Consider the following 23938-nt stretch of genomic DNA (forward strand, 5'->3'; position numbering starts at 1 on the left):
AACCCACACAAACACAGGGAGAACATGCAAACTCCACAATGAAATGGCAACTGATCCAGCCACCTTCTTTCTGTGAGGCAACAGTGCTAACCACTAAGCCACTGTGTTGCCCCATAGTAATAATAAACAACAGTTTGCTTAGTGTGTGTGTGTGTTTTTTTTTTTTTTACCCTGGTACGGTTTAGGCCTGTTGAGGATGAATAAATATAACACCAAAACAACTAGAAGGTGGTGGAAAGTCTGTATCTTAAAGGGATAGTAATTGACTCACTATTTACTCTACCTCAAGTGGTTATAAAATTTTATGAGCTTCTCTTAAACTCAAAAGAAGATATTTTGAAGAAAGCTAAAAACCTGTGACTACAGTCTACAGACTACAGTATTTGTTTTTCCTACTATGGAGGTCAATGGTTTCTTTAACAAATATTTTGTGCTTAACAGAAGAAATCAAATCAAACTGGTTTATAGTGATGACTAATGATGAACTATCCCTTTAATGTCAAGCAAATGATTCATTTAATCAAATGACAATGAATCAATCATTAACTCACTTAATTCATTCAGAAATGTAAGCTTCAGAACTATAAAAAAATAAGCTTGTTTTAGAAACCAAATAAGAAATTTTTAGGATGTTCTTTGAAGGTTTTTTTTTTTAACCAAACATTAAACTTTCCAGATTGTATCACGTTACAGATGACATAGAGTTTGTTCTCCTAAACTAGAAGGAATGTTTTAATTACATATAGAAAATGGTCCTGGCTAATCAACATATAACACTTTGAGAATATTTTGGAACCTAAAAACTAGCTGGAAAGCATATAAAAGCTCAATATTAATTTACTTAATATTAACTTTTTGTTTGTTGGACTGTCCATCGAATCATTTTCATGAAGTGAATTATAGTCCGTTTACATTTCCTGTTTAATGTCAAACTATTTCATAACTGTAAATAAAGGCAATTCAATCAAACTTTACGTTAAAACAGCTATCATTATAACATCTATTATAACAGCTATTATATATAACATTATTTAATAATATGTCATTTTTTGAATTCCTGGAAGCTATAAAAATTAAAAATGCATAACAGTAAATATATTAGGACTATTGTTATTGTTTACATCCCTCAAAATGGTCTATATCAGGGGTGGCTAACACCGGTTCCTGGAGAGCCACCTTCCTGTAGATTTCAGTTGCTACCCATGTCAAACACACCTGAACCAATTAATTAGAACCTGAACACCACATGATAATTACAGGCAAGTGTGTTTGATATGGGTTGCAACTGAAATCCGCAGGAAGGTGGCTCTCCAGGAACAGGGTTAGCCACCCCATATAGTTCACCCTAAATCGAATAATCTGTCATCATTTACTTGCCCTTTATTTGGTCCAAACCTGTTTCTGTCATCAGTTGAAGAGAAAAGAAGATATTTTGAAGAATGCTCGAAATCTGTAACCATTGATTTCAATACTATTTGTTTTTATGGAAGTCAATGGTTACAGATTTACATAGTTTTGACAGCTTTGGCTTCAACAGAAGAACACAGCTATCGAACCCCGTTCCAGAAGGGTCACATCGCTGCACAGTTTACTTCCAACCCTGATTAAACACACCTGATCAAACTAATTGAGTGCTTTCGGCTTGTTTGATACCCACAGATAGGTGTTGATGCAGGGCTGGAAGCTTGACACCCATGAAACTTAAAGGTTTGGATCAACTTAAGGGTGAGTAAATTTTCATTTTTGAGTGAACTGACCCTTTAATTTACAGTCAACTCTCGAGCTATGTTTGTTTGTTTTTTTAGCGTAGCGATAAATGTTAGCGCACATACCATTCAAAAACGGCAGATATTAACAAAGAAAATATCGCACACCCTCACTCACGATACCAAGAAAATTGAGTGAATTTTAAAGAATGTACACAAATGAGTTATGGCTTTGGTGGCAGCTGAATTGAACTCACACACAAACAAAAAAGCAAAACAAAAATGCCTCAAAAGTCCAAGAAACGAACGGAGATCTTGGTGTCATCAGCATTTGATCACAGCATTTTGAAGGAGAAAATACAACTCGCCACCAGGTGTCAGTGTAAAGCGCAGAAAGAGCTGTTTTGTCAAGTTTTCTTACATTAAAAAGCTGTATATAACTCCATAAAGGAGGATTAAGTGACTTTTAATGGAACTGGATCAATTCCAATATTACGTAATGTGTTAGGAATCTCAGAGGAACAAAATAAATGGCCACAATGACGAATGGTAAATGTCAGAGTTTTTTTCTCTCACTAAAAAGCTTTTGTGGCCTAAAAGGGAAGTGGAGACAGCAATTTAAAAACTCATTCGTCTATAAAAGCGGATTTGCCAACCAGAGCTGTGGTCACATTTATATATTAGAATACAAAGGTCATGGTTTGAAATGCTGACTGCATGTTAAACCTTTCATAACAATGCCAAATAAACAATGAATACTGAAATGAAACCTAAACACACCACATTTCACCCATAATAAACTAATAGTGTGTTGCATTCATAATATTGTACATATTGTTCAAAAGATATTGTGTGTGTGTTTCTGCTGCTCATCGACAATTAAATAAACCACTTAAAGACAAATCACACCAGTCCTGGATATAGATATAAACTATAGAGGCAATGAGGAATTTAGATCATGTTGGGGGATATAAAGACATACAAAAACACTTGTGGCGATATAAACCCCAATATGCTTCCTTGCATTGGTGGAAGGGCTCACAAAATAAAAAAAGGTCATAGCCACTTAGGTAAGAGACAATCCTGATTTTAACCATCTCAATGTTACGAAGGATCAGTTTTAGGATATGTTAATGTTTTCAGATCTACATTACACCAGAATTCTCCCTATACCCAAGAGTCTGTGTCGAAATATCAAATATTTGCATTTTTATGTACATTTCATCAGGGTTACCAACACCGGCAGTGGCACTTTTTCGTGGCTTGGCGGTAGGAATGATTTCTGAACGGACGGAATTTTCTAGATGAAGTTTGGGAGCTTGAATTCAACATTATTTGCTAAGCTTAACTCAGTTCTGTAATATACAGGTTAGAATTGAACTGCATTAGTTTTAAGACAGCTATCGCTCTATCCAATATGGATTACCTACCATTTTTATGGTGTCGTATAGAGACAGATCTGAAAAAAACGATATATCTTCAAGATAACTGACAACACTGATGTGCCGCTTAGATGTTATCACCAAGTTGAGGATAATCAACTTTATACTAACTAACCTTTTGTAAAACAAGTATCATAAAAGAAAAAAACATGAAGTGCCCTTAGAATCTCAGCCCCTCTGTGCTTTCAGTCTTGCATATTTACATATGTCAGTCTGCTTTGCAAGTGCTTCATAGTATTGTACTGCAATTCAACAGTAAAAGGTAAGTGCCGTTTTCCCATTTGGGATTGCTATGTCTATAAAAGCTGACTATGTGAGGATTGGCTCATTTCCTATTGGATTTTTTTTTTTTTTTTCTCTGTTTATCAGTAATGTCATGTTTCAGGATAAGGATTTGCCCTTGATGTCGATATCATTTTCAACTTTGGACTTCATCAGAATCACTGGTCTTTTACAATGACTGATATCAGTTTATAGTGATGTATTATGAGATTCCGCCAACACATTTGATGACATATGATGATGTCATGTTTTATTCACATATCTATCTACCTATCTATATATGCATAACATATAATTTAAAATACAATTAATAGACCACTTGAAAGTTCTGTTTGGAATAGTTATGTTTTGGTTTGTATTTATTTATTGAGAACACAACGCCAGTTTTAACTTTAGAATACGCAAGCCAATCATTGTAAATCTTTAAATAAAAAAAGTTAAGTTACAATGTTTCTTATTTGAAATTTTAGACAATGTTATCAGACATTTACCTAATAAAACAAATATTAACATTTCATTCAAACCCATATCTAATAAATCCAGAAAATGGTGAATTTTCAAGTGGTCACTTAATCTTTATGAATATATTCAGAAGTTAAAGGTCAGTTGTATTGTTTTTAATTATTATTTTTGCTTACGAACCTATAAACAGTAATATCATGGAATTATGGTGGCCGAGAGAGCAATTACAAAAAAAAAGAACAGCAAAATCTGTTTGACAGCACACGTGCTGCAAATCCTAACAATGCAAACAAATTAATAAAACGTGCTGCATTCTGCAGGCGTTTTTGTCATTTGTTTGCACTGTAAAAAAGAAATCCAGCACAATTTATTATTTTTTGTGTGTTGAGAACATGCTGCGCGTTTTATTCATTTGTTTGTATTGTAAGAAAATGCAGAAAATTTTTTTTACAAATGTGTTTGCATTGTGACGATTTGCAGCACGTGTGCTGTCAAACAGATGACAATTGGCTGGCATTTTTTTGTAATTACACATATTTTCTTAGGGTGCTTTCACACCTAGACTTTTGTTTCGGAACCGGTCTCATTTCCCCCATTAGCGTGGTTGGTTTGGCATATGTGAAACCAGCAATTGCGCTCAGGTCTGCACCAAATCAATTAGTTCGAGATCGCTCGAAAGAGGGGTGGTCTTTGCTCAACTGAAGTGAACTCTGGGGCCGATCGATTGTAATGAGAAAGCAAAACAATCCAACAACCTAACAAACCAGGCTTTACTACAGTATATTGTAGATATATAATAGGCATATATGGCTATATGAAGAGAAAATGATGATTAGGACGGGATGTCATCATTCCTACTGGTAAATATGCATTTCATGTCAAATACAAATGTGAAGCCACGTTGAACTCTTTACGACAGCTTTTTATCCTTTAGAAAAATTGACAGAACTGCAGTCTAGGTTTATCTGTTATATTTCTCTATAATGTAAATCCTATAATGCATAATTCTAAGCAAGTGTATGAGAAAGTCTTTCCTCTGATTCATATTTGGTGACAAGGTCTGTGGGTGTCACGATTCAAAATGAAAGCACAGCTTTTTTGCTTATAATATCTTATTGATCATTGTCATAAATTAAAATAAGGACACATGACAGCCGAGCGCGAAAAATAAACAGTGGAACTCTGACAAATGTAAGGAGAGTTTACTCGCACGTGACTTGTTTTAGCTATTTTGGTCCATTTAGAAACTTTGCTGTGTGAAAGCCAACCACACCAAGAACAAAGAGCAACACAGTAATGGTTATAAGCCCTGTTTTGGAACAAAACAATCGATCTACAGGTGTGAAAGCACCCCTAAATTGCAGCACATTAAGCTCTCTCTGCCACTGTATGGAATAGTTTAAAAAGTTTCCTCTTTGAATGCGTTAAATTATAATTTATTTAAATGACAACAAAACTACATTTGCTGCTGAATATATTATATATAACAAAATTGCATCATATCTTACTGACCTCAACCATCTGAGTGCTATACTATATATTTTTGTAATATATAGGAATAATTATTACGTAAGATATATAAAATATTTCCAATGCATATGTAATATGTCACAGCTGTCTGACCAGTGCTGCCATATCATAAATCAAGTATCTTCTTCAACAAGTGCTCATCTCAGCTAACGCTCAGCCTGTGGAAATAGCGGTCGTCGTGCCCTGCCGGTGCCGGACTTTCTAGCACAGTGCACAGACAATATAAATGTATTTTGTGTATGAGTAAAAAAAAAAAAAAAACATGAAAGAAAATGAATGCAGCCTGTTGTAGTCGCGTAGATGAAGGCGTCCGCCATCCCGTCAGTCTGAACCCCGAGCATCTCAGATTCAGATTCAGTCTGGATTCAGAGCCAGATTGGACCAGGTTGGCACTGTCAGCCTGCACTACGATTGTGCTGAAAAGGGGGCGGAGCTTGGGCTGTGATTGGCAGACTTGACAATCGTGATGACACTGGTAGCAGCCACTTTACCGGGCGGCCCACGGGTGACAGTCCGGGCAAAGCACTGTAGGGCCTCGTATTTAGCTCGAAGCGCGTCCAGCTCCAGTCGCATGCTGGCGTTTTCTCGAGCCAGCTTGTCCACTTCGTGTTGCAGCTCCGTCTTTTGCCGCTCAAGCTCCTCCTTCTGCGTGACGCGCTTGATGCGGCAGCTGGCAGCGTATCCGCGGTTCTTGAGCGTGCGCCGCCGCTGTTTCAGCCGCACCACGTCTTCCTTGGTCAAGCCGCGCAGGTGCTGGTTGAGCTCCCGCACAGACATGGCCACCAGCTCATCGTCGCTGAGCGCCGGAGCATTCTCACCTGCCTCCTTCTTTACCTGAAATATAGCACAGAAACAGACATTAGAGACTGTGCTTGATAAAGTTTTCATAATCAAGTCAAATGTAAAAAAAAAATTAGGAATCTGTAAATTTACAAAGTTTGGAAAGTTGTACATGAGCAATCAAAAAGTACAATGTTTATATTGCTAGCATACACTGTTATTGTTTAGGTGATTAAACTAATAACTGCAAGTTATTTCATTGAGAAAAAAAATGTTTGTTTTGGTAATCATTAATCAAAGTCTGACCATTCCATGCGGTTTTTTTTTTAATTCCCAGTTTCTGCTGGTTACATTTCCCAAATTTGCATTGTCAATCTTAGGCCATCTGTAATTGTTTGTTTTCGGTTCAATTTCTAATTTCCCAAACCATTGCAGAGCCAGGGGGATCAGAGCGTGCGCTCCAGCTTGGCCCCACCCTGATCCATGTTTGTAGTGGTGGTCTTTGGGTCTATTGACGTCAGTTTGATGGCTTCAGTCACAAAATTCTTAACCATGCCCCTTTTATCTTTAGTTTGCTATAAGGGAATGATGTGTAAAAAGACAGCTCTGGCCCTTTTTCAATATTCTGTTTCAGTCGCAAGTACATCAACATGCTAAGAATTTTAAATCTCAGAAATCTCTTCCATAGAATGAAAAAAAATTGCATATGCATGGTTGAATTATAATTCAAACCACAAGAGTCAAACACCACTGTTTCCTTCTTCTCATAAACATTTTACTTGACTAAAAGACCACACGTGAATCTGAACATAACAGACTGTGATGTTACATGTGGGATAATCAATATGCACCCCAGCAGCCTTTGATTGGACACAACATTTCCTAGTGAGATAGAAATGTTTTCTTATGTTCTCAGTTTAAAACAACTTATGTTGGACTCATATTTTGAAAATGGGACAGACGTTAGCTCTGGGGTAAGTTAATGCAACAGTCTCAATAGAGTAAAATCAGATTATAAGTTTATTCTGAATATTTTAATGTTCATAATCTTTCCAAATAAGGGAAAACTGAGCTTTTCATTGTAGCACAAATCCCTATGCTTTAAAAAGATCTGTTCATTTACAGTTTCCGTATTTAGGGATTAGTGTTTTCTGTTTATTTACGGTTGTGAATTGCATTATGGGACCTTGATCTCTGCGCTGAAAATTCAACTCTACAGTTTTACAAAGTGACTTTTATTGACATTTTAGTTATATATTGTATAAGAAATAATATAGAGAGAAATGAGCATGTAAAATAACAGAACAAAACCAGACAATATATCACTTTAAACTATTCAAAATGTTAATAAAAGTCACTTTTTTTAAAAGGTTAAAAGTTGTAAGAAGAAAGATCAAAGTCTCATCATGCAATTTAAAAGCATAAATAGAAGGGTGGGGAAAAGATCTATAAATAAAAACACAAAGCACAAAATACGGGAAACTAATTTTGTTTAGTGTAGGGTTTTAAATAGACTTGTAAAAACTTTTCTGGAGATTTTGTACTTACCTAAGCCACATACATTCTATGAAGAGTTCAGGGAACAATTTAAGCATGTATCAGTTCTATGGCACTTTAAATAATAATAATAATAATAATACTTTTTTTATTCATAAAAGATTAATTTCATCAAAAATTATTTCAATTTTCAGATAAATGCTTTTAATTTATAATTTCTGTTCGTAAAAAAAAAAAAAAAATTCATAAAATTTACCCATCACCATGTACCTTAACAAAATTACCTGATCACAATTTTAACAAAAAAAGCAATTAATTATACAAAGGCTTTCAAAAATGTTACTTGATCCTCAAATCAGCAAATATGAATAATTTCTGAGGAATTGCGTACCACGGAAAACTGGAGTAATGCTGAAAATTCAGCTGTACCATCACAAGAATAAATGGCATCTTAAATTCAGCTTAAATTGCAATAGTAGCTATTTCATACGGGTTCCTGAAAGTTTTAATAAGGTAAATTTTAGATGTATTAAATATTAGCATGCTGTCAAATGGTAATATGCTCAAGTACTTTTTAAAAAATAAGCGGTATCATAAACACTAAATATTAAGATCAACTTTATTCTATCTTCCAAAAATAAATAAAACAACAACAATGACTTTAAATTACTTTTTATTTCGTTTCAAAATGTAAATGTTTAGATTCGTTATTAAGACACACTTTTAAAGCAAATTGGCATGTGATTAGAAATCTTGTCTTATGCTAAATTGATTTTTAAAAGATTTCGCAAAAAAAAAACAATTTATTAATTTTACATCTTAAGTAGATGCATGTTGATTTAAAGATGTGTAGATATTTGTAACAATATGTTAATCTTTGCATCTGCAACATTTAATCGTTCTATAAATTTAAGATTTGCTTTGAATTTAGACCCTTTAAGGCCTTACATTTATGAAAAATCTAATCTTCCCAACACACAAGTGTTCTTACCTTTAAAGCTTTGCCTGCTTTAAAATGAGTCGTCATGCCCTGCATACAAGCAGCTTGTCAGAACTCTTCAAAAATCTGTCTAAAAGAAAGAGAAAATAACGTAATAAATATATCAAATGTAACACTTATATGTGCAATAAAAAATTAACAAAATCGGAGAAACACTTTTGTGTGAATGCACTAGTTAGAACATTCCAATGAAACTGCTGAGTTGAATGAAGTGTCCTATAGTGAGCAGCAGAGGTCAGTATAGTACTGCACAACCTCAGCCAGACAAGGGTTGCCCTGTTTACTTGCTGATCTCGCGTTCTCACGATGCGGCTCACTAGACCGTTACAGGAGGGCAATAATAGAAGCAGGTCAGCGCTCGGCATGAGGCTTTGTCTGATCTTTCTGCTTAGCGGTTCAAGCGAGGCTATTTTGGCCACTGTGCTATTTTTAAAAGAGTCCACTGTGTGCGTTTGAGCTCGAGACACGCGCTTTTGCGGGCTCCATTTCAGGAGCGTCTGAGCGCGTGAACTGAACTCTGCTCATGACTGCAGCCATGGAGACGCGCTTCAAAGGGTGTGGGAGTGAGTGTCACGTGACCAGAAAATGGTAAACAAGCTTCATTCATAAGCTCGACGCACAAGGGAGAAACAAACAAAAAAAATAATAATAGATATTCAAAAGGAAATAACATGTCTGTCTAGCCGTTTGTCTGTCTGCCTGTCTGTCTGTCTATCTATCTATCTATTCATTCATTTTCTTGTCGGCTTAGTCCATTTATTAATCCGTGGTCGCCACAGCAGAATGAACCGCCAACTTATCCAGCAAGTTTTTACGCAGCGGATGCCCTTCCAGCCGCAACCCATCTCTGGGAATCATCCACACACACATTCACCATATGTACAGTTGCTTTGAACTGGGCCAAAGCATGTTTGTCCCCCTTCCCGTCTCCCCCGATGGTCCGCACTCACATTACATTCGGGCCTGAGCATGCTTACATCATCGACGATGCGCAGTTCAGTAAGCGCTTTCGCACAGCACAGTGGAGATTTCTTTAGCTATATCGTTTAAGTCGTTTGGGATGCAGTGACATGCAGTCAAATATTTCGCTGAACAGATCCGCCACTTTTGACGCTCATAAACAATCATAAAGTCCTCGTGCTGCAGGAATTAGGAGGTTTGCTGAAGGTGTGCAGCAGTCGTGCAGTGAGGGGTTTGTGTCTTTACTAAACTATGACAGTTTGCGTTCACTGAACAGTAAGAATGAATAATGAATCCAGATCAAACAGTCCATTAAAAGTCATGTCTCACTTTCAGTTTTGGGCTCAGGTGCGTTTTGCACTCACACACAAGCGTACCATTCCAAAGCCAAGGTGAACCATGCCTGAACCGGATTCAGAGCACTCACACTTCTCAAACTATCCGGGAAACGGGACTGGGCACGGTTCAGATAGCACAGTGTGAGTAGGCCCTGAATGTTCTCATTGACTGGAGTTGGATGCCTTATGTCATCTCATTTTAATCATTAAGGCACTCTTTCCAGCAATTTTCCTTCTGCGTTCACACAGCGCAGCATTTCGGCAAATTATCGATAATGTTACAATTTCTTATCCTGGAAAATTGCCGGAATGACTTTACCTGTATTTTCAAAAAGGACCTGTTCACACATACAGACCTTTGTTACATTTGCAATTACATTTGCCGGTAATTTTCCAGAAAGTTTTGTATGTGTAAAAAGGGCTATTAGCTAGCCACCATGCCAAAAGAAATTAAAAACAAGCAAGAAAGAAAATAATTGGGATCTACCAATCTGGAAAAAAGTTTTTTAAAAAATCAGTTTTTTTATAAAGCTTTGGATCTGCAGCAGACCACAGTAAGAGCCATTTTTTTTTACAAATGGACCAAAACCACCAGAGGACAGTGACAGCTCATCCAACAGCAGTTAAGGTGAGTGTTCATGACTCCACCATAAGAAAAAGATTGGGCAAAATTGGTTTGCATGGCAGAGTTCTATTACAAAAACCACTTCTGAGCAAAAAGATCATAAAGGCTCATCTCGGCTTTGTCAGAAAACATCTTGATTACGCACAAGACTTTTGGGAAAATACTCTGTGGACTGATGAGACAATGGTTGAAGTCGGGGTTTTTTTTGGAAGACATGTCCACTTCTGAATGGCTGAAGAAAACCTGAAGAAAAACTGAATGAAGACTTTGGAGAAGCCTAGTCAAAGTCCTGACTGAATCTAATCGAGATGCTATGGCATGACCTTTAAAAGGCAGTTCATACTCAAATTGTGGCTAAATTGCAACAATTCTGCAAATATGAGTGGGCCTAAATTCCCCACAGCACTGTAACACACTCAGTGCAAGTTACTGAAAATGCTTGATTGCAGTTGTTGCTGCTAAGCATGGCCCAATCAGTAGGGCAAACATTATTTCAAATAGGGCTATGGATTTTGTTTTCCCTTGTTAATAAAAAAAAAAAACTTCATTTTAAAACTGCATGTTGTGTTTGCTCATGTTGCGTTAAGTAATATTTGATGTGTTTGATCATCTAAGACAATAAAGTGTGACTGAAATGCAACAAAAAAGAAATCGGTAAGGGGGCAAACACTTTTTCACACCACTGTGTATATATTTACATTGACTAGATTTAGAAAAGATCAACATGCAAACAGAAGGAACAATAGACAGACTGATAGACATGTATACCCAGGCCATCGTTCTATCTGATGATCTCATCCTGTTATACAGACATACAGTACATGCATACATATAGAACTTGAACAGACCACACACGGACCTCTTTGAATGCAATGCTGAGCTCTAATTAAGTCAAGTCTATCCTTCGCCATTCAGTAAATGGAACATTCCAGAAAGCCGTCAGTCACATGGGAATAGTTTCCCTTATACAGTCACTGTTATATTTGTGCTTTTAGACAATGTTCTTTATCAGGTTTAGAACTGTAGCTGAAAGACTGGATCCTGTTTCACCAGGCTTTCCTGGCTCGTTTCATGTCCTTATTTAACTGTGCCTGTTATATTTAGCTCAGCATGCTGACACTAAACTCCAGTTGCCAGTGACACAATTTTTGAGTAGAAATATTAGAAATGACTCATTAGGAAGTAAAATAATTGTGCAATCCTCAAAGTTAACTATTTACGTTCACCTGATACTATTTCTTTGGTATGTTACTGTATTATTCTAGGATGAAGCACACGTTTCTTTTGGTGCACAGATTTACGCAGAATTCCAGCGGCCCAGTCATCTGGCCTTTTTAACCCTCTAAATGCCTCAATCATTTCTAAGCTGATTATTTTGTCTTGAGGAGAATTCTTTAGTAAGGGTTACATTAAGTATCTCTGAGCAGTGAGCAGATTCACTGCCTGTGGCATGTTTGGTTCATTCTGAGTCATTCTTTTGATTTGGCCCAAGTAAACCACACCGGATGAGCATCACTTGCGGGTTTAAATGTTTCGGTTATGACGGGACAAAAAGAGTATAGATTGGGTTTGAACTGCGCACTTGAAACCAAATACCACCATGAAAAAAAAAAAACTGAATGGTTGATTCATTCCATCTGGCCATTGATGTGAGGGCTACATTAAGGGCCTCTCAACTAATTCAGCTACAATCCAATAAGAAATCTATACAACATTCCTTCATGTTTAAAATGGCAGATTAAGTAATGGCAAAACAATTAATTAACTATGAAAACGTATAAAACTTTACAATAAGCAATGCTCTGACCAGCTTTCCTAGACAGACATCACATTGGCTTACCATAGCTGATTTTAAAATGGCTGTGACAGGGGAGGCCCTGTCTTTCTTTCCAACAAGCACCATGGAATCACATTTTTTTAAATGCTTCCCTTTCTATTCATGGGGCCTCCAGTCTTTCACGTCTTTCACACACATACACACACTTCCTTGAAATTCCTTCAGCACATGGTCCCCCTTCTTCCATTTGCTCTGAGAACTGGGGTGAAGTGACAGGGGGCCCCTCTTTCCTGCTCAGCCCTCACAGAGAGGAAAAGCCTTAATGTCCCAAGGCCAGAGCCGGGTTTTCATAGTTTCCTGGACATAAATTATAGGACCGAACAACGCCTTTGATGCGGAACATTTGATATTCCTTGTGAACACTAGACTTCTTATCATAGATTCTGAAGCCAGGACGAAACAATGAATCCATGTTACAGCATGAAGAAAGCCACAAAGCGTATGTGAAGTGTGGATAACAAACACATTCCACACATGTTGGCATTGTGAAAAAGCGAAGAGGCCCCACTTTCCATTCAAAGAACTGCATACTTAATTCTCTGCATAATAATCTTACTACATGACTATAATCATCTAAATATAACCAGATCCACTCCATGTTATATTTAGTCACTTGTTACAGTATACTCGCAGCAACAACACTGTAGCATTAAATAGAAATGACATCAATGCATGGAATTACTTTACAAAGCTGTGTATAAAAGTATGTGCCGCCAACTCAGCAAAAATTCATCAAACCTGTTTTCAGACCCCTTTTTAGGCGTCTTTATCAGTCTGGTTGTTTTTAGACAATGGCGTTCATCAAGTATTAGTATTGGGCCTGCACTAACTGTGTATTAATTAATAAAGTGTAGTAAAATCAAACAAGTGTGTATATATATATATATATATATATATATATATATATAAGGAAGCCAATTAAAATGCATATTTGATTTCTAGTGATATATCTTATATTATTTGGAGTTCTGTTAAAATTCTTGATGTTGACACCCAACATGAGGCATACAAAATGGCTTGGAAGATGGCACATATTGTAAAAACAGATTCAGACAAATGTGCAACATTAAATTATGTCGGTCAAGTCTGTTTAAGTTGGTTTTGGCTTAATTGAGTGTCACTAAATACTTTTTATAAGAACTTTGCTTAATTTCTGCAAGCGAAGCATTTTGGTTGTGCAGCGTAAAAATGGCTTGTTTATGCATTGTTGTGGGAAAGCAACAATTACCTCATCAGAGGATTGTAAGGGACAGAACTGGAAGCCCCAGCATCCACATCCTACGGTGAGTCAAACTAGGAGTCAACAATAACAATACTGTGCAAAATCCTGCCAAGCTTTCTGACAGAGACCAATTTTTCTATACAAGTTGCTCTTTTCATTTCACATCAAGTTCCCCTTATGCTTAATTCCACTTGGCTTACCATGCCTGGTATACCTGATTTGATTGCTGTACATACTGTAATATGTTAGCACAAACAGAACTGAAACTATTCAGTAATCACAAGGTGAAGCTGTTCAGACATGTCACAGGAATCATGTGGATGTCTGTCATGGCTTTTTCTGTTCAACTTCAAAGGTCAGCCTCCGTCTCACACTAGCCTTGACACATGATTTGGTGACTCTCAATTACAATGGAAGTTAAGGTCCCACGCCAAATATTGCAATAATTTTCCATGAATTGTAAACCATGAGGTAAATTACAATGGGCCTCTGCGTCACATAACTTGTGCTTCAAGTAATTACTTATATGACATTTGATCTCAATAAACCAAACGGGGCAGATTATTACTGACTAAACCTCTGGCCCGCAGGGCTAATGTCTGCTCAAGTATTGCGTGCTTTGGCTGTTAGAGGGATGACGTCTTTTCTAGGCTCCCTGAGCAATATGGCTGGATAACCGCATATCTGAGTCTTGAGATTGTGAACTTTCTCAGAAACAACACAAAGGGCCTCCCCTCTTCTGGAATTTGACGCCAGTGTTGCCATGTTAACACATGTGAGAATGTGAGATTCTCTTGTTTTGACCACTTATGAAAGGTAGAGAATTGAGACGAGGCCTTGGGCTAAACCAAACACCACTTCAAAGCCATGTGTGCTTGTGTTCCCATGATAAATGGAGGCCTGGCTTGTACTTGCTGTTTGTTTTTCCCTCTTTTGCTCAGCTAGTCAAGCAGCGCATGGCCAGCTGCTACGTTCCTGCGTGAGGGAGCCAGATGAAGGATTTGCTCAGACTCTGTTTTTCACAGGGAGGTGGAGAGCTCAGTCTCCTTTGGTCCTGGCCCACTCTTTTCCACAGCGCAGCGGCGCATTCGCAGGAATATTATGTAAAGGAAATGGAGAGCATAGCAGAGCTGTGAGTCATGCTGTTTACTGGTAAGAGCTAGGACGATCGGCAGGGAATCACACCCTCCCAAACTGACGTTTCCTGGAAAATCCTGTTGTTTCGCAGGGGCGGAAGGAAAAGTACGTGGAACCTTGGGAATGGTTGGCGGAGCCGGCGGAACTTTCTGCGGATTGGGAGGAGAGGTAGCAAGAGCAAAGCTCCTTTCCAACTGGGGATGCAGGGATTCGAAGGAATGTTAAGCATGTGCTAACCAAAGACAAACCCACCCAGTATGTACGACAAGGAAGCCAGTGCAATGTGCTTAATGAGTAAAGAACAACAAGCACAGCTCTTCACAGAAAAAATCATGACTTGACCAACTTTGTTACAACCAACAGATCTCATCCAAACCCCTATCTGACGTAACATCAGTTCTCCACCCTCATATGATTAAACAAGGCTTAACTAATGGTCTTCAGCAATCGGGTCAGGCCTGGGGATTGTGCAACGCAGCACCAACACATCATAGACACATAAACATCCAGTTACCCAAGCTCTTGAGAAATAAGTACCAGACAGCTCTTCCACAGGCCTGACCACAATGTGGTGAGGTCAATCCTGTCCAATCCAGAAACTAGTAAAGGGCAGCAAGAAAAGGGCAGGGTGCAGCTTTGTGGTCCAGACACCCCGTAGGCCAATAAAGTCTGATTCACTACATGGATCAATAATGTGATTCTACTGTTTTTTCAGCAATGCACTACAAATGAGGATGCATAGACTTGTGCAACCATTGTTTACTGTATCTGCTTCTATAGTCTAAGAAAAATACACACATTGATTTAATAATATAAAAATAAATAACTTTTTTTAAGAAACATGTTTCATGGTAAACTCTGGGGAAATAAAATAATTACTAAATACTTTAATATCATTACAATATTAAATACAATGTGTAATATTTCAAATAAAATATGTGCTATTCAGAACATTTATTTTCTGTAACAAAATCAAACAGACACATGCAGGTGAAATCAAAACAGGAAGTGATATCACTTTAGAAGACTCCCCATGACTCAAGGTGTCAAAAATAACAAGCCGCTTAAAATGTCAAATAACTGGACTTTTTGATGAGATAAAATTTAATGCCAATTGGTATAAACAACCTAATTCATATTATTATTAATAATCATAATACTGTTAATGAATATCCGTCAAACCTAAATTCTGGTTTAAGATGTTTAAAATGTTTAAGATGTGTACACTGTTGTGTCCTGAGTAAAAGGGATTATCACTGCAAATTAATTATATTTAAACATTTAGATTAAATCTATTTAAAAAAAAACATTCTTTTTTCTGAAAGGGAACATTGGTCAACACATGTTTTGAAAGAGCCAAACACATTATTTCAAATGACCTTGATTCACAATGACTGGTGATAATATCACGATGTGACTAAGTCAAGACATGGTGCACAAAGTGAAAGCGACATACAAACTAGACGTGAGAATTGGATATGGAGTTCCCCTGAGTTTCATTTTAAGTCATTATCTCACCAACTACCGTTGTCTCATTCACTTTCAAACCCGCTGTTCTAACCACAAAGAGCACTGTAAGAGTTCCGATTCTCCAAATGCAACATCCAAACCACAGGATCTTTTCTGCCAGAGATTTCAGACTACGCTATCTTTAGATCCTCTATACAACAATGATCGTAATGTAACCCAAAACTGCCAACAACCGAATATGGACATCATGTGATTATAATGCTAATGGCAAACTGTTTACTCTGTCAACACCTAGTGACCAAACTCGAGTTCCTATGACCCCACGTGTATGTCTTATGACAGTGCAGTGTGTGCATTGCACTTCCCTTGGGTTTCTAAATGCAGCGTGCAGATAACGTACAACATGTGGGAGGCCATGGCCACAGATACCTCAGCAACTCTGAGTCACACTAGATCTCAGACGAGGTCACACAACCCCACGTACAGTATGAAGAGACAACACAAAGTTGCCCTCCTTCATGACTTTCCACACTGAACATGCTGGGTCAAAGTCAAAAGAAACCAAGATTTACTTTACTGTGACATCTTCCACCATGAGTCGGGCAAGGTATTGATAGAAAATCGGTTTCAAGACATGAATAATTCAGCACGATCTCATGAGGAAAGATAACTATTTGGATGTTGTCAGTAAAGTGGATGATTTGTAAAAATTCATATGATTTAATTAGTATAAATGTGTAAGATTTTTAAAATGAAGCTTGCCCCAAAAACCAAAAACTATTGGGGGATGAGTAATTCAGACAAAAATGTACAAATGAGACTGTGCAAATAAATACAAATAAGCCACTAAACCAATTACCATGAGGTTGCGTTTGATAATTAGATCACCTTTCTAAAACAATGAGTTAAATAAACTAAATAGATCAATTAAAATTAACCACAGATCATAGATGCTTAAATGAACAAAAAAAAGGACATGGAATCAAAGATAATAAGACCATAATATGCACAGAATGCTCAAGCAAGCATGTCTGTTATTTTCCCTTTAAAGTCACTATGTTGCTCATTAAAGTTCAGTGCAAGTGTTAGAAAGTTGTCTCCTTTCAGAAGATGCTTTGACTCCATTACACATTTAATAAGCTCTTTATGAGTTTTTACCTGATACAAATAACATATGCATTCATTTATATATCATTTGTTTGTAACAAGCAAGCGACACGGTGGCTTAGTGGTTAGCACTGTCCCCTCAAAGAAATAATGTCGCTGGTTCAAGCCCCAGCTGGGTCAATTGGCATTTCTGTGTGGAGTTTACATGTTCTCCCTTATGTTAGAGTGGGTTTCCTCCACAGTCCAAAGACATGCGGTGTAGGTCAGGGGTGTCAAACTCAATTCCTGGAGGGCCGAAGCCCTGGACAGTTTAGTTCTAACCCTGCTCCAACACACTTACCTGTGGGTTTCAAACAAGCCTGAAGGTCTCAATTAGTTTGATCAGGTGTGTTTAATTAGGGTTGGAACTAAACTGTGCAGAGCTGCGGCCCTTTTGGAACTGAGTTTGACACATGCGGTGTAGGTGAATTGTGTTCTAAATTGTAAATTCTAAACTAAATTGTTCGTAATGTATGTGTGTGTGTGAATGTGAGAGTGTATGGGTGTTTCCCAGTACTGGGTTGCAGTTGTCGCTGATAAAACATATGCTGAATAAGTTGGCAATAAACAGACAAAGCCAAAGAATTAATAAATTGTTATTTCATTTATTCATAAAAAATTAATAAATGAATGAATGCAACAAGCAAGTCCAGCAAGTTTAGTCACAGAATGGGTGTCATATGAGTCTTTTTGTTGTAGTTGTTTTCTTCAGGTCTTAAAATTACACCATAGGTCCTAAGTAAACCAGGACTAAACTTTTATTTGGTCCAAAAAGAAGTGAACCAAACAACACTGCATCATCTGACTTATTAATGTAATATTATACAAATAATAAGGCTGTAATATTAAAAGACCAAAACACTGATGCTGCAGAATTACTTATCTTACTATTACAGAATTACTTCTCTTCAGTACTCAATGTAAAATCCTGATTTCTAAAACTTTAGTAATTTGAAGATCCATAAATTATGTTTTTGCAGTTGTATCCTTCAATACATAATAGAAAAACAAGATGTATGAAAATCACTAAAAACTGTTATCTTTTTTTTGCAAGTAAACTCTTCATATGTATACACAGTGCATAGGCAGTGCAAATTAGACTGTCAATTTTGTGCCTGAAATGGAAAACCTTACAAAGGCATATGCAATTACATCAGCCATGAAAATCTGGCTATCATGATGTATATTTTGTGACAAAACTCCAAAACAATGCTGTGTGCTGGTCTGAACGCTAGCTGTATGCATGCATATGACTATATCAGATGAGAACTCATAGGGTGCACTTATACTATGCTATTCGAATAGTGCCCAGGCGCGTTTGCCAGTTTGTTTGTTAAAGTATGAGTGCTCAGAATTGGGCCCAGGCACGGTTCAGGTACAGCCAGCCCTGACTCAGTTGGAAGAGTTGTGCCATATCGCAGCTTAGTTGGGCTTTAGCGCGGTACACTTGTAGTGTGAGTGCAAAACATGCCTGAGTCAAAACTGAAGATGTGACATCACTTTTAAGGGAGGGTTTCATTTGGATTTATTATTAATCATTACTTTTCAATGAAAGCAAACTGTCATAGTTCAGTAAAGACGCAAACCCCTCGCAGCACGTCAGCTGCACCTTCAGCAAACATCCTAATATGTGCAGTTCAAGGACTTTAATGTTCATTTATGAGTGTCAAAATATGTTCTGCAAAATATTTGACAATATAACTGAAGCGATCTCTACTGTGCTGAGTGAGAGCGCTTCTCTTCCTGCTAAACTGAGCAGTCGCATCATCGATGACGCAAGTGTGCTCAGGTTCGGAAGGCAAAATGCAGTGTGAGTGCAGGCCGTCGGGGGAGAGGAGAGGGGGGACAATCATTCTTCAAGGCAACTGTACCTATTGTGAGTATGCCCTTAATGAGCTTATAAACATGTAAAGGAGTATAAACAGCTCCAGGAGTTCCTCCATCACACACTATATCTATTGCAAGCTGCCTGTGCTGAACTGTAAAGCCAGCTATTGCTTGATCATTCTGCTACTTTAAAGGTCACATCTTAAGACATCATGTCATGCTTTTGTTTGTTTAGATTTCTGTGGTTCTTGCTGCATTCACACCTTTCAGCCAAAATGAGCTCAATTGGAGGCTGATGGAAACCCCATTTTTCAGAGGTCTCTTGTTAGGTGCACTTAAACCTCAGATAAACATTCACATCTTAAAGAGCACCAAAAGAGCAATCATTCCACACTTTATTTTAATCAGCCCAGACCATGCAAGTGTGAACACAACTTTAAAATCAATGTCATATAATATTGCTTCAAACAATGTAAAAGTGGTAAGAGAGGAACATGTTGTCTCACCTTATAGGTGGCCGTTTGTACAAGGGTGCGACTTCAAGAGAAAACTATAAATATGCTTCTTATATCGATGGAAGATATGAAAACACAAATGTAAGCTGAGCCCAGCAACTGTTTGAGTGTGTAATGACAGGAACTCAGAGCAGTTTCCCCTTAGCTCGGCTCTTAGGACTCTTCCTGGGCAATGAGCACTGCTGATCTAGCAGCCTACACAACTGATCTCCTGCTGACTCTGGAAAAAACAAAGCCAAATTATCAAACTAAACCACAGCGCCACACGCAAGTGGTTAGATGATGGCCTTTTTATATTCTCCAAAGTGTGAAATGAACACCAGGCTAACACACTTGCTTTTTTTACACATGGTGGATATTTTTGTTCATCTGCTAGTCGCTGTGGCAGGCAATGTTTAGAAGCTCTCTGAATACATGTGGGGGGAAAAAAAGTGATGCACAGGTTCAGATTCCGCTCTTTCAACACGCATAACTCACATTTAACACATTATAAGCTTAGAAGTACAACTGCTATAAGTATATGTAATTTTATGAGCAAACCATAGTCATTATACAGCAAATAACAAGTATTCAACAGTGACCCACTACATAATATAATATGTATGGACGATTAGGCATCCTTTTCCACATTACGTACTGTAAAAATCACTATTTTAAAATCTGAGACAATTTAAATCACTTTTATCGATGTAAAGTTAAAACAAAGCTCTACAAATTGACTTTAATTTGTTATTGTCTAATTCTAATTTTGTGGCTGTACAAGATGCTACACAAAGTTAATGCAAAGGAACAGTGTTAGGGTTAAGGATGAATTGCATAAACAGTGTTAATGCAATGTAAATTGAAACCCTATCTACAGCAGAACAGTGGGAACACATTTCCAGTACAAATAAATGAGCTTAATACAGTGATTCCCAACCTTGTTTTAATCAAAATTTTAATATTACATAAGAACTTTATATTTTTTTATACATATAAGAACTTTAATATAATATAAGACATACTAGTTTGAGCATTTCAAGCTAAAATTAACTAATGAAACAATCTTGTGTATTTTAGTTTACATTTGTTTATATTATTATTATTTCATAATTACATATTAGAAATATACTTGTTTATTTTAATATATTAGTAACTTATTATTCTGAATATTTTAGAAGTTTGTTGTAATCCTTTTGTAAAAAGCCTCTGATGTAGTATACAATAGTTTTTATTTCCTTCAATAAACTACTGTGGCTAATGATTGATTTTACACAGCACGCCCACTTTTGAAAGTTATCACACAATCAAAGCTGACACTATTTACTTTGCTTTTTACATTGCTGTTACTAAGGTGAACAACTAATCCAGATTTAATCATGAGAGAGTGAGAGAGAATATGTATGACTTGGTTAAATTCACAGACTTTCAGAATTCCTTGTAAACACAGCAAACATAATATTCAAATTCAAATTAATTTAAATATGTCTGTCAAATATTTTATAATACAGTTTTTTGCAGATAAAGGCATTCTTACTAAATCTGATGTGTAATGTTACTTTAGATCCGTGCATCTAGTCTAACAAACCTCCTGCTGTTTGTCATTAATGTTACTCAAAACACAAAAAGAAGGATTCACTCGCTGATCTTGAATGAATAACTTGTTATATCTTCTATATTCATTAGTTTTCCTTCAGCTTAGTCCCTTTATTTATCAGGAGTCAACACAGCGGGATGAACCACCAACTTATCTAGCACGTTTTATGTGGCGAATGCCCTTCCAGCTACAACCCAGTACTGGGGCACATCCATACACACTCATTCACACACATACATTTCATCCAATTCTGATCCATTGTAATTTATAAAAAAATAAGCATTGTTGATTATTCAGTTTCTCTAGTGTTTCTTGCTTAAATGCTCCTCTCGCATTATTTAATTTTTTTAATTAATTTTTTCTTAATTCTTAAATTCTTTCTTACAGTTAATTAACCACACCGATTGTCCTTACATGGTCAAGCTGCATACAAAACACAATTGAACAACTACTTGTTTCAGCAAAAGACATGCATTCCTCTAATCACAATGAATGGATTCCCCTTTAATACGGTTTAATCACGTTAAATTGGTTCAGGGCAACTATTTTATCATCATGTGTGGAAATGAATCACATTATCCAGTTATGACTCATTTTTCCTGTGAGGGCGTCGCTCTAGTGCTAACCTGCCAGCATAGAGTGGACACAATCACTCTAAAACAATGTGCTCAAACAGATTTCCAATCACCTACACATCCACAAACACTTTCATATTCCATTTCAGATGACCTTCATTGATAATTTTCGACCACTGTCTTCTTATTGCAACACAGAGAGTGCCCAAGCGCGTTTATGATACTAAACAACTTGCACAATCATAAATAGAAAGTAAGCCAAATGGTGAAGATGCGACGCATTCTTAAATCAGCGCTTAAAAAGTAATAGCCTATGTATCACCAGTGCGCGTTCACGCCGCGTGCACGGGCATCTGACATAACGTCACCCTATTCTTGAACCCTCGTGTTGATTAAAGAGCACGGGAAAACGGAATCTTTCCGCGCGGCTCGAATGACTTGAGATCTTTATAGCAGTCGTTCGGTCTCTTTCCAATACTACTCGCCACACAAATATGCCCTTTGTCCCAGAATTCCAAATGCCCACCACGTGTTATTTCCTTATGTCGTAATAGTAATTCTTTTGAAACATACCGCTGTTAAAGCTAGAAAAAAAGTTGGAAGAGTATTGCCATATTGATTTAAATGTTACGAGACTGCCTTGTTTACTTGGTTTACCATGCACTGCTTCGAATACACCTTGTTTTAAAATGTAAATAAGTAGAACAAACTTCCAAAATACACAACATTGAATAGTACGCAACATATCAGTGAGGTTTGTGACTTAAAGTGTTCGTTTACATGAAAAAATAAAGTGTTTGTAAGCTAAATTCCAAGTTGTAACCGTTAACACGTGTCCAAAGCAGACTGGTATATTTTGATTTTTATAATATAATATTTCATTATTACATAATGTTTCATGTTTAAACTTTATAACACAAGACATTTCTCATTCAACTTTATTATTTTAGAGAAGGATACATGGTACGCATCGACCAAATGTACGCGAATATTACGGATAGGCTGAATTCTTGTCCGTCATCATGAGAACATCAGCAATTTCGAAAGGAATTTCAAAACATCTCGCAGAAAAGCTCGCACACTTTACCTTGTGAACGCGGAATCTGTGTCGGGGATGCGCAGAAACTCTGAGAAAGTGTCCTGGAGTCAACAGGTCGAGCCTTGTCCCGCGTCCTGCAACCGAAGCGAAATGTTTCCCTGAACTAAATTAACTACAAAACAACAACAATGTATCAACATTCCACTCCGTGCTTCCGCAAGCACTGACGTCACCAATTCCTCGTGACCGCCCCCTCCATTCATGAAAATAACTTTATGCTGACGTCAGTCAGGCGGGAAACTAGGGGAGGCCAGAAATAGACGCAACTGAATACTTTTAGTCGGTGCGTTGTATTAATCGCAGAAAGTAAGCATATAATCTTCAGATTATGGATACAAACGGCAAATATCTATTTGATTTTTAGGAATTCTTTTTGAAGTGTTCTTCGACAAAATGAATTGTTTTATGTGTGTGCTAGTCATCAGTGATAGATATGTGGTGATATGACTGTTATCAGAGTTCATACGCCTCTACTTATTTTTTAGTGTTCCTTTGACGTCTATGTTTGAGATAAATATATCTGTGTCATACATTTGAGTAAGTGGAAGCAAAAGCGCCCTCTGTCTGTCACAGAGAGACTTCTACAGTAGGTGAAAATAAGCTTAGAAAGCAGCAAGCATTTTAACAACTCATTCAGTTCCACATGGGAAGCAACTGCTGCCAGTTAGTCATTCAGGAGGATTAGATAATCTTGTGCATGAATAAAAGATTTTGGAAACTAAAAAAATAAAATAAAATAAAACATTTGTAAATATCAAGATTTTCAATGTTTTAGTATCTTCTGCTCACAGAAGCTGTATTTATTTGATTAAAATGTAATTTATTAGGAGACCCACTTGACAAAAATACTATAGTAGTTTATAGTAAATACTATAGTGTTTTTGAGCCATAGTTTTATTAAAATGCTTTATA

General features: G+C 37.1%; 1 protein-coding gene across 2 annotated transcripts; it reads right to left on the reverse strand.

Moving 5' to 3' along the window:
• Nucleotides 1-1788: 1788 nt before the first annotated feature.
• Nucleotides 1789-23131, reverse strand: mafk (v-maf avian musculoaponeurotic fibrosarcoma oncogene homolog K). Of its 2 annotated transcripts, none has more exons than XM_005164203.6 (3): nt 23015-23131; nt 8691-8765; nt 1789-6256 (listed from the first exon to the last, which is right to left on the reverse strand). In XM_005164203.6, the coding sequence occupies exons 2-3, from the start codon at nt 8733-8735 to the stop codon at nt 5828-5830; spliced, it is 474 nt and encodes a 157-aa protein (XP_005164260.1). In that variant the 5' UTR covers nt 8736-8765; nt 23015-23131; the 3' UTR covers nt 1789-5827.
• Nucleotides 23132-23938: the final 807 nt, after the last annotated feature.

The sequence above is a fragment of the Danio rerio genome, chromosome 3 (assembly GCF_049306965.1).
Source record: "Danio rerio strain Tuebingen ecotype United States chromosome 3, GRCz12tu, whole genome shotgun sequence".
Taxonomy (NCBI): domain Eukaryota; kingdom Metazoa; phylum Chordata; class Actinopteri; order Cypriniformes; family Danionidae; genus Danio; species Danio rerio.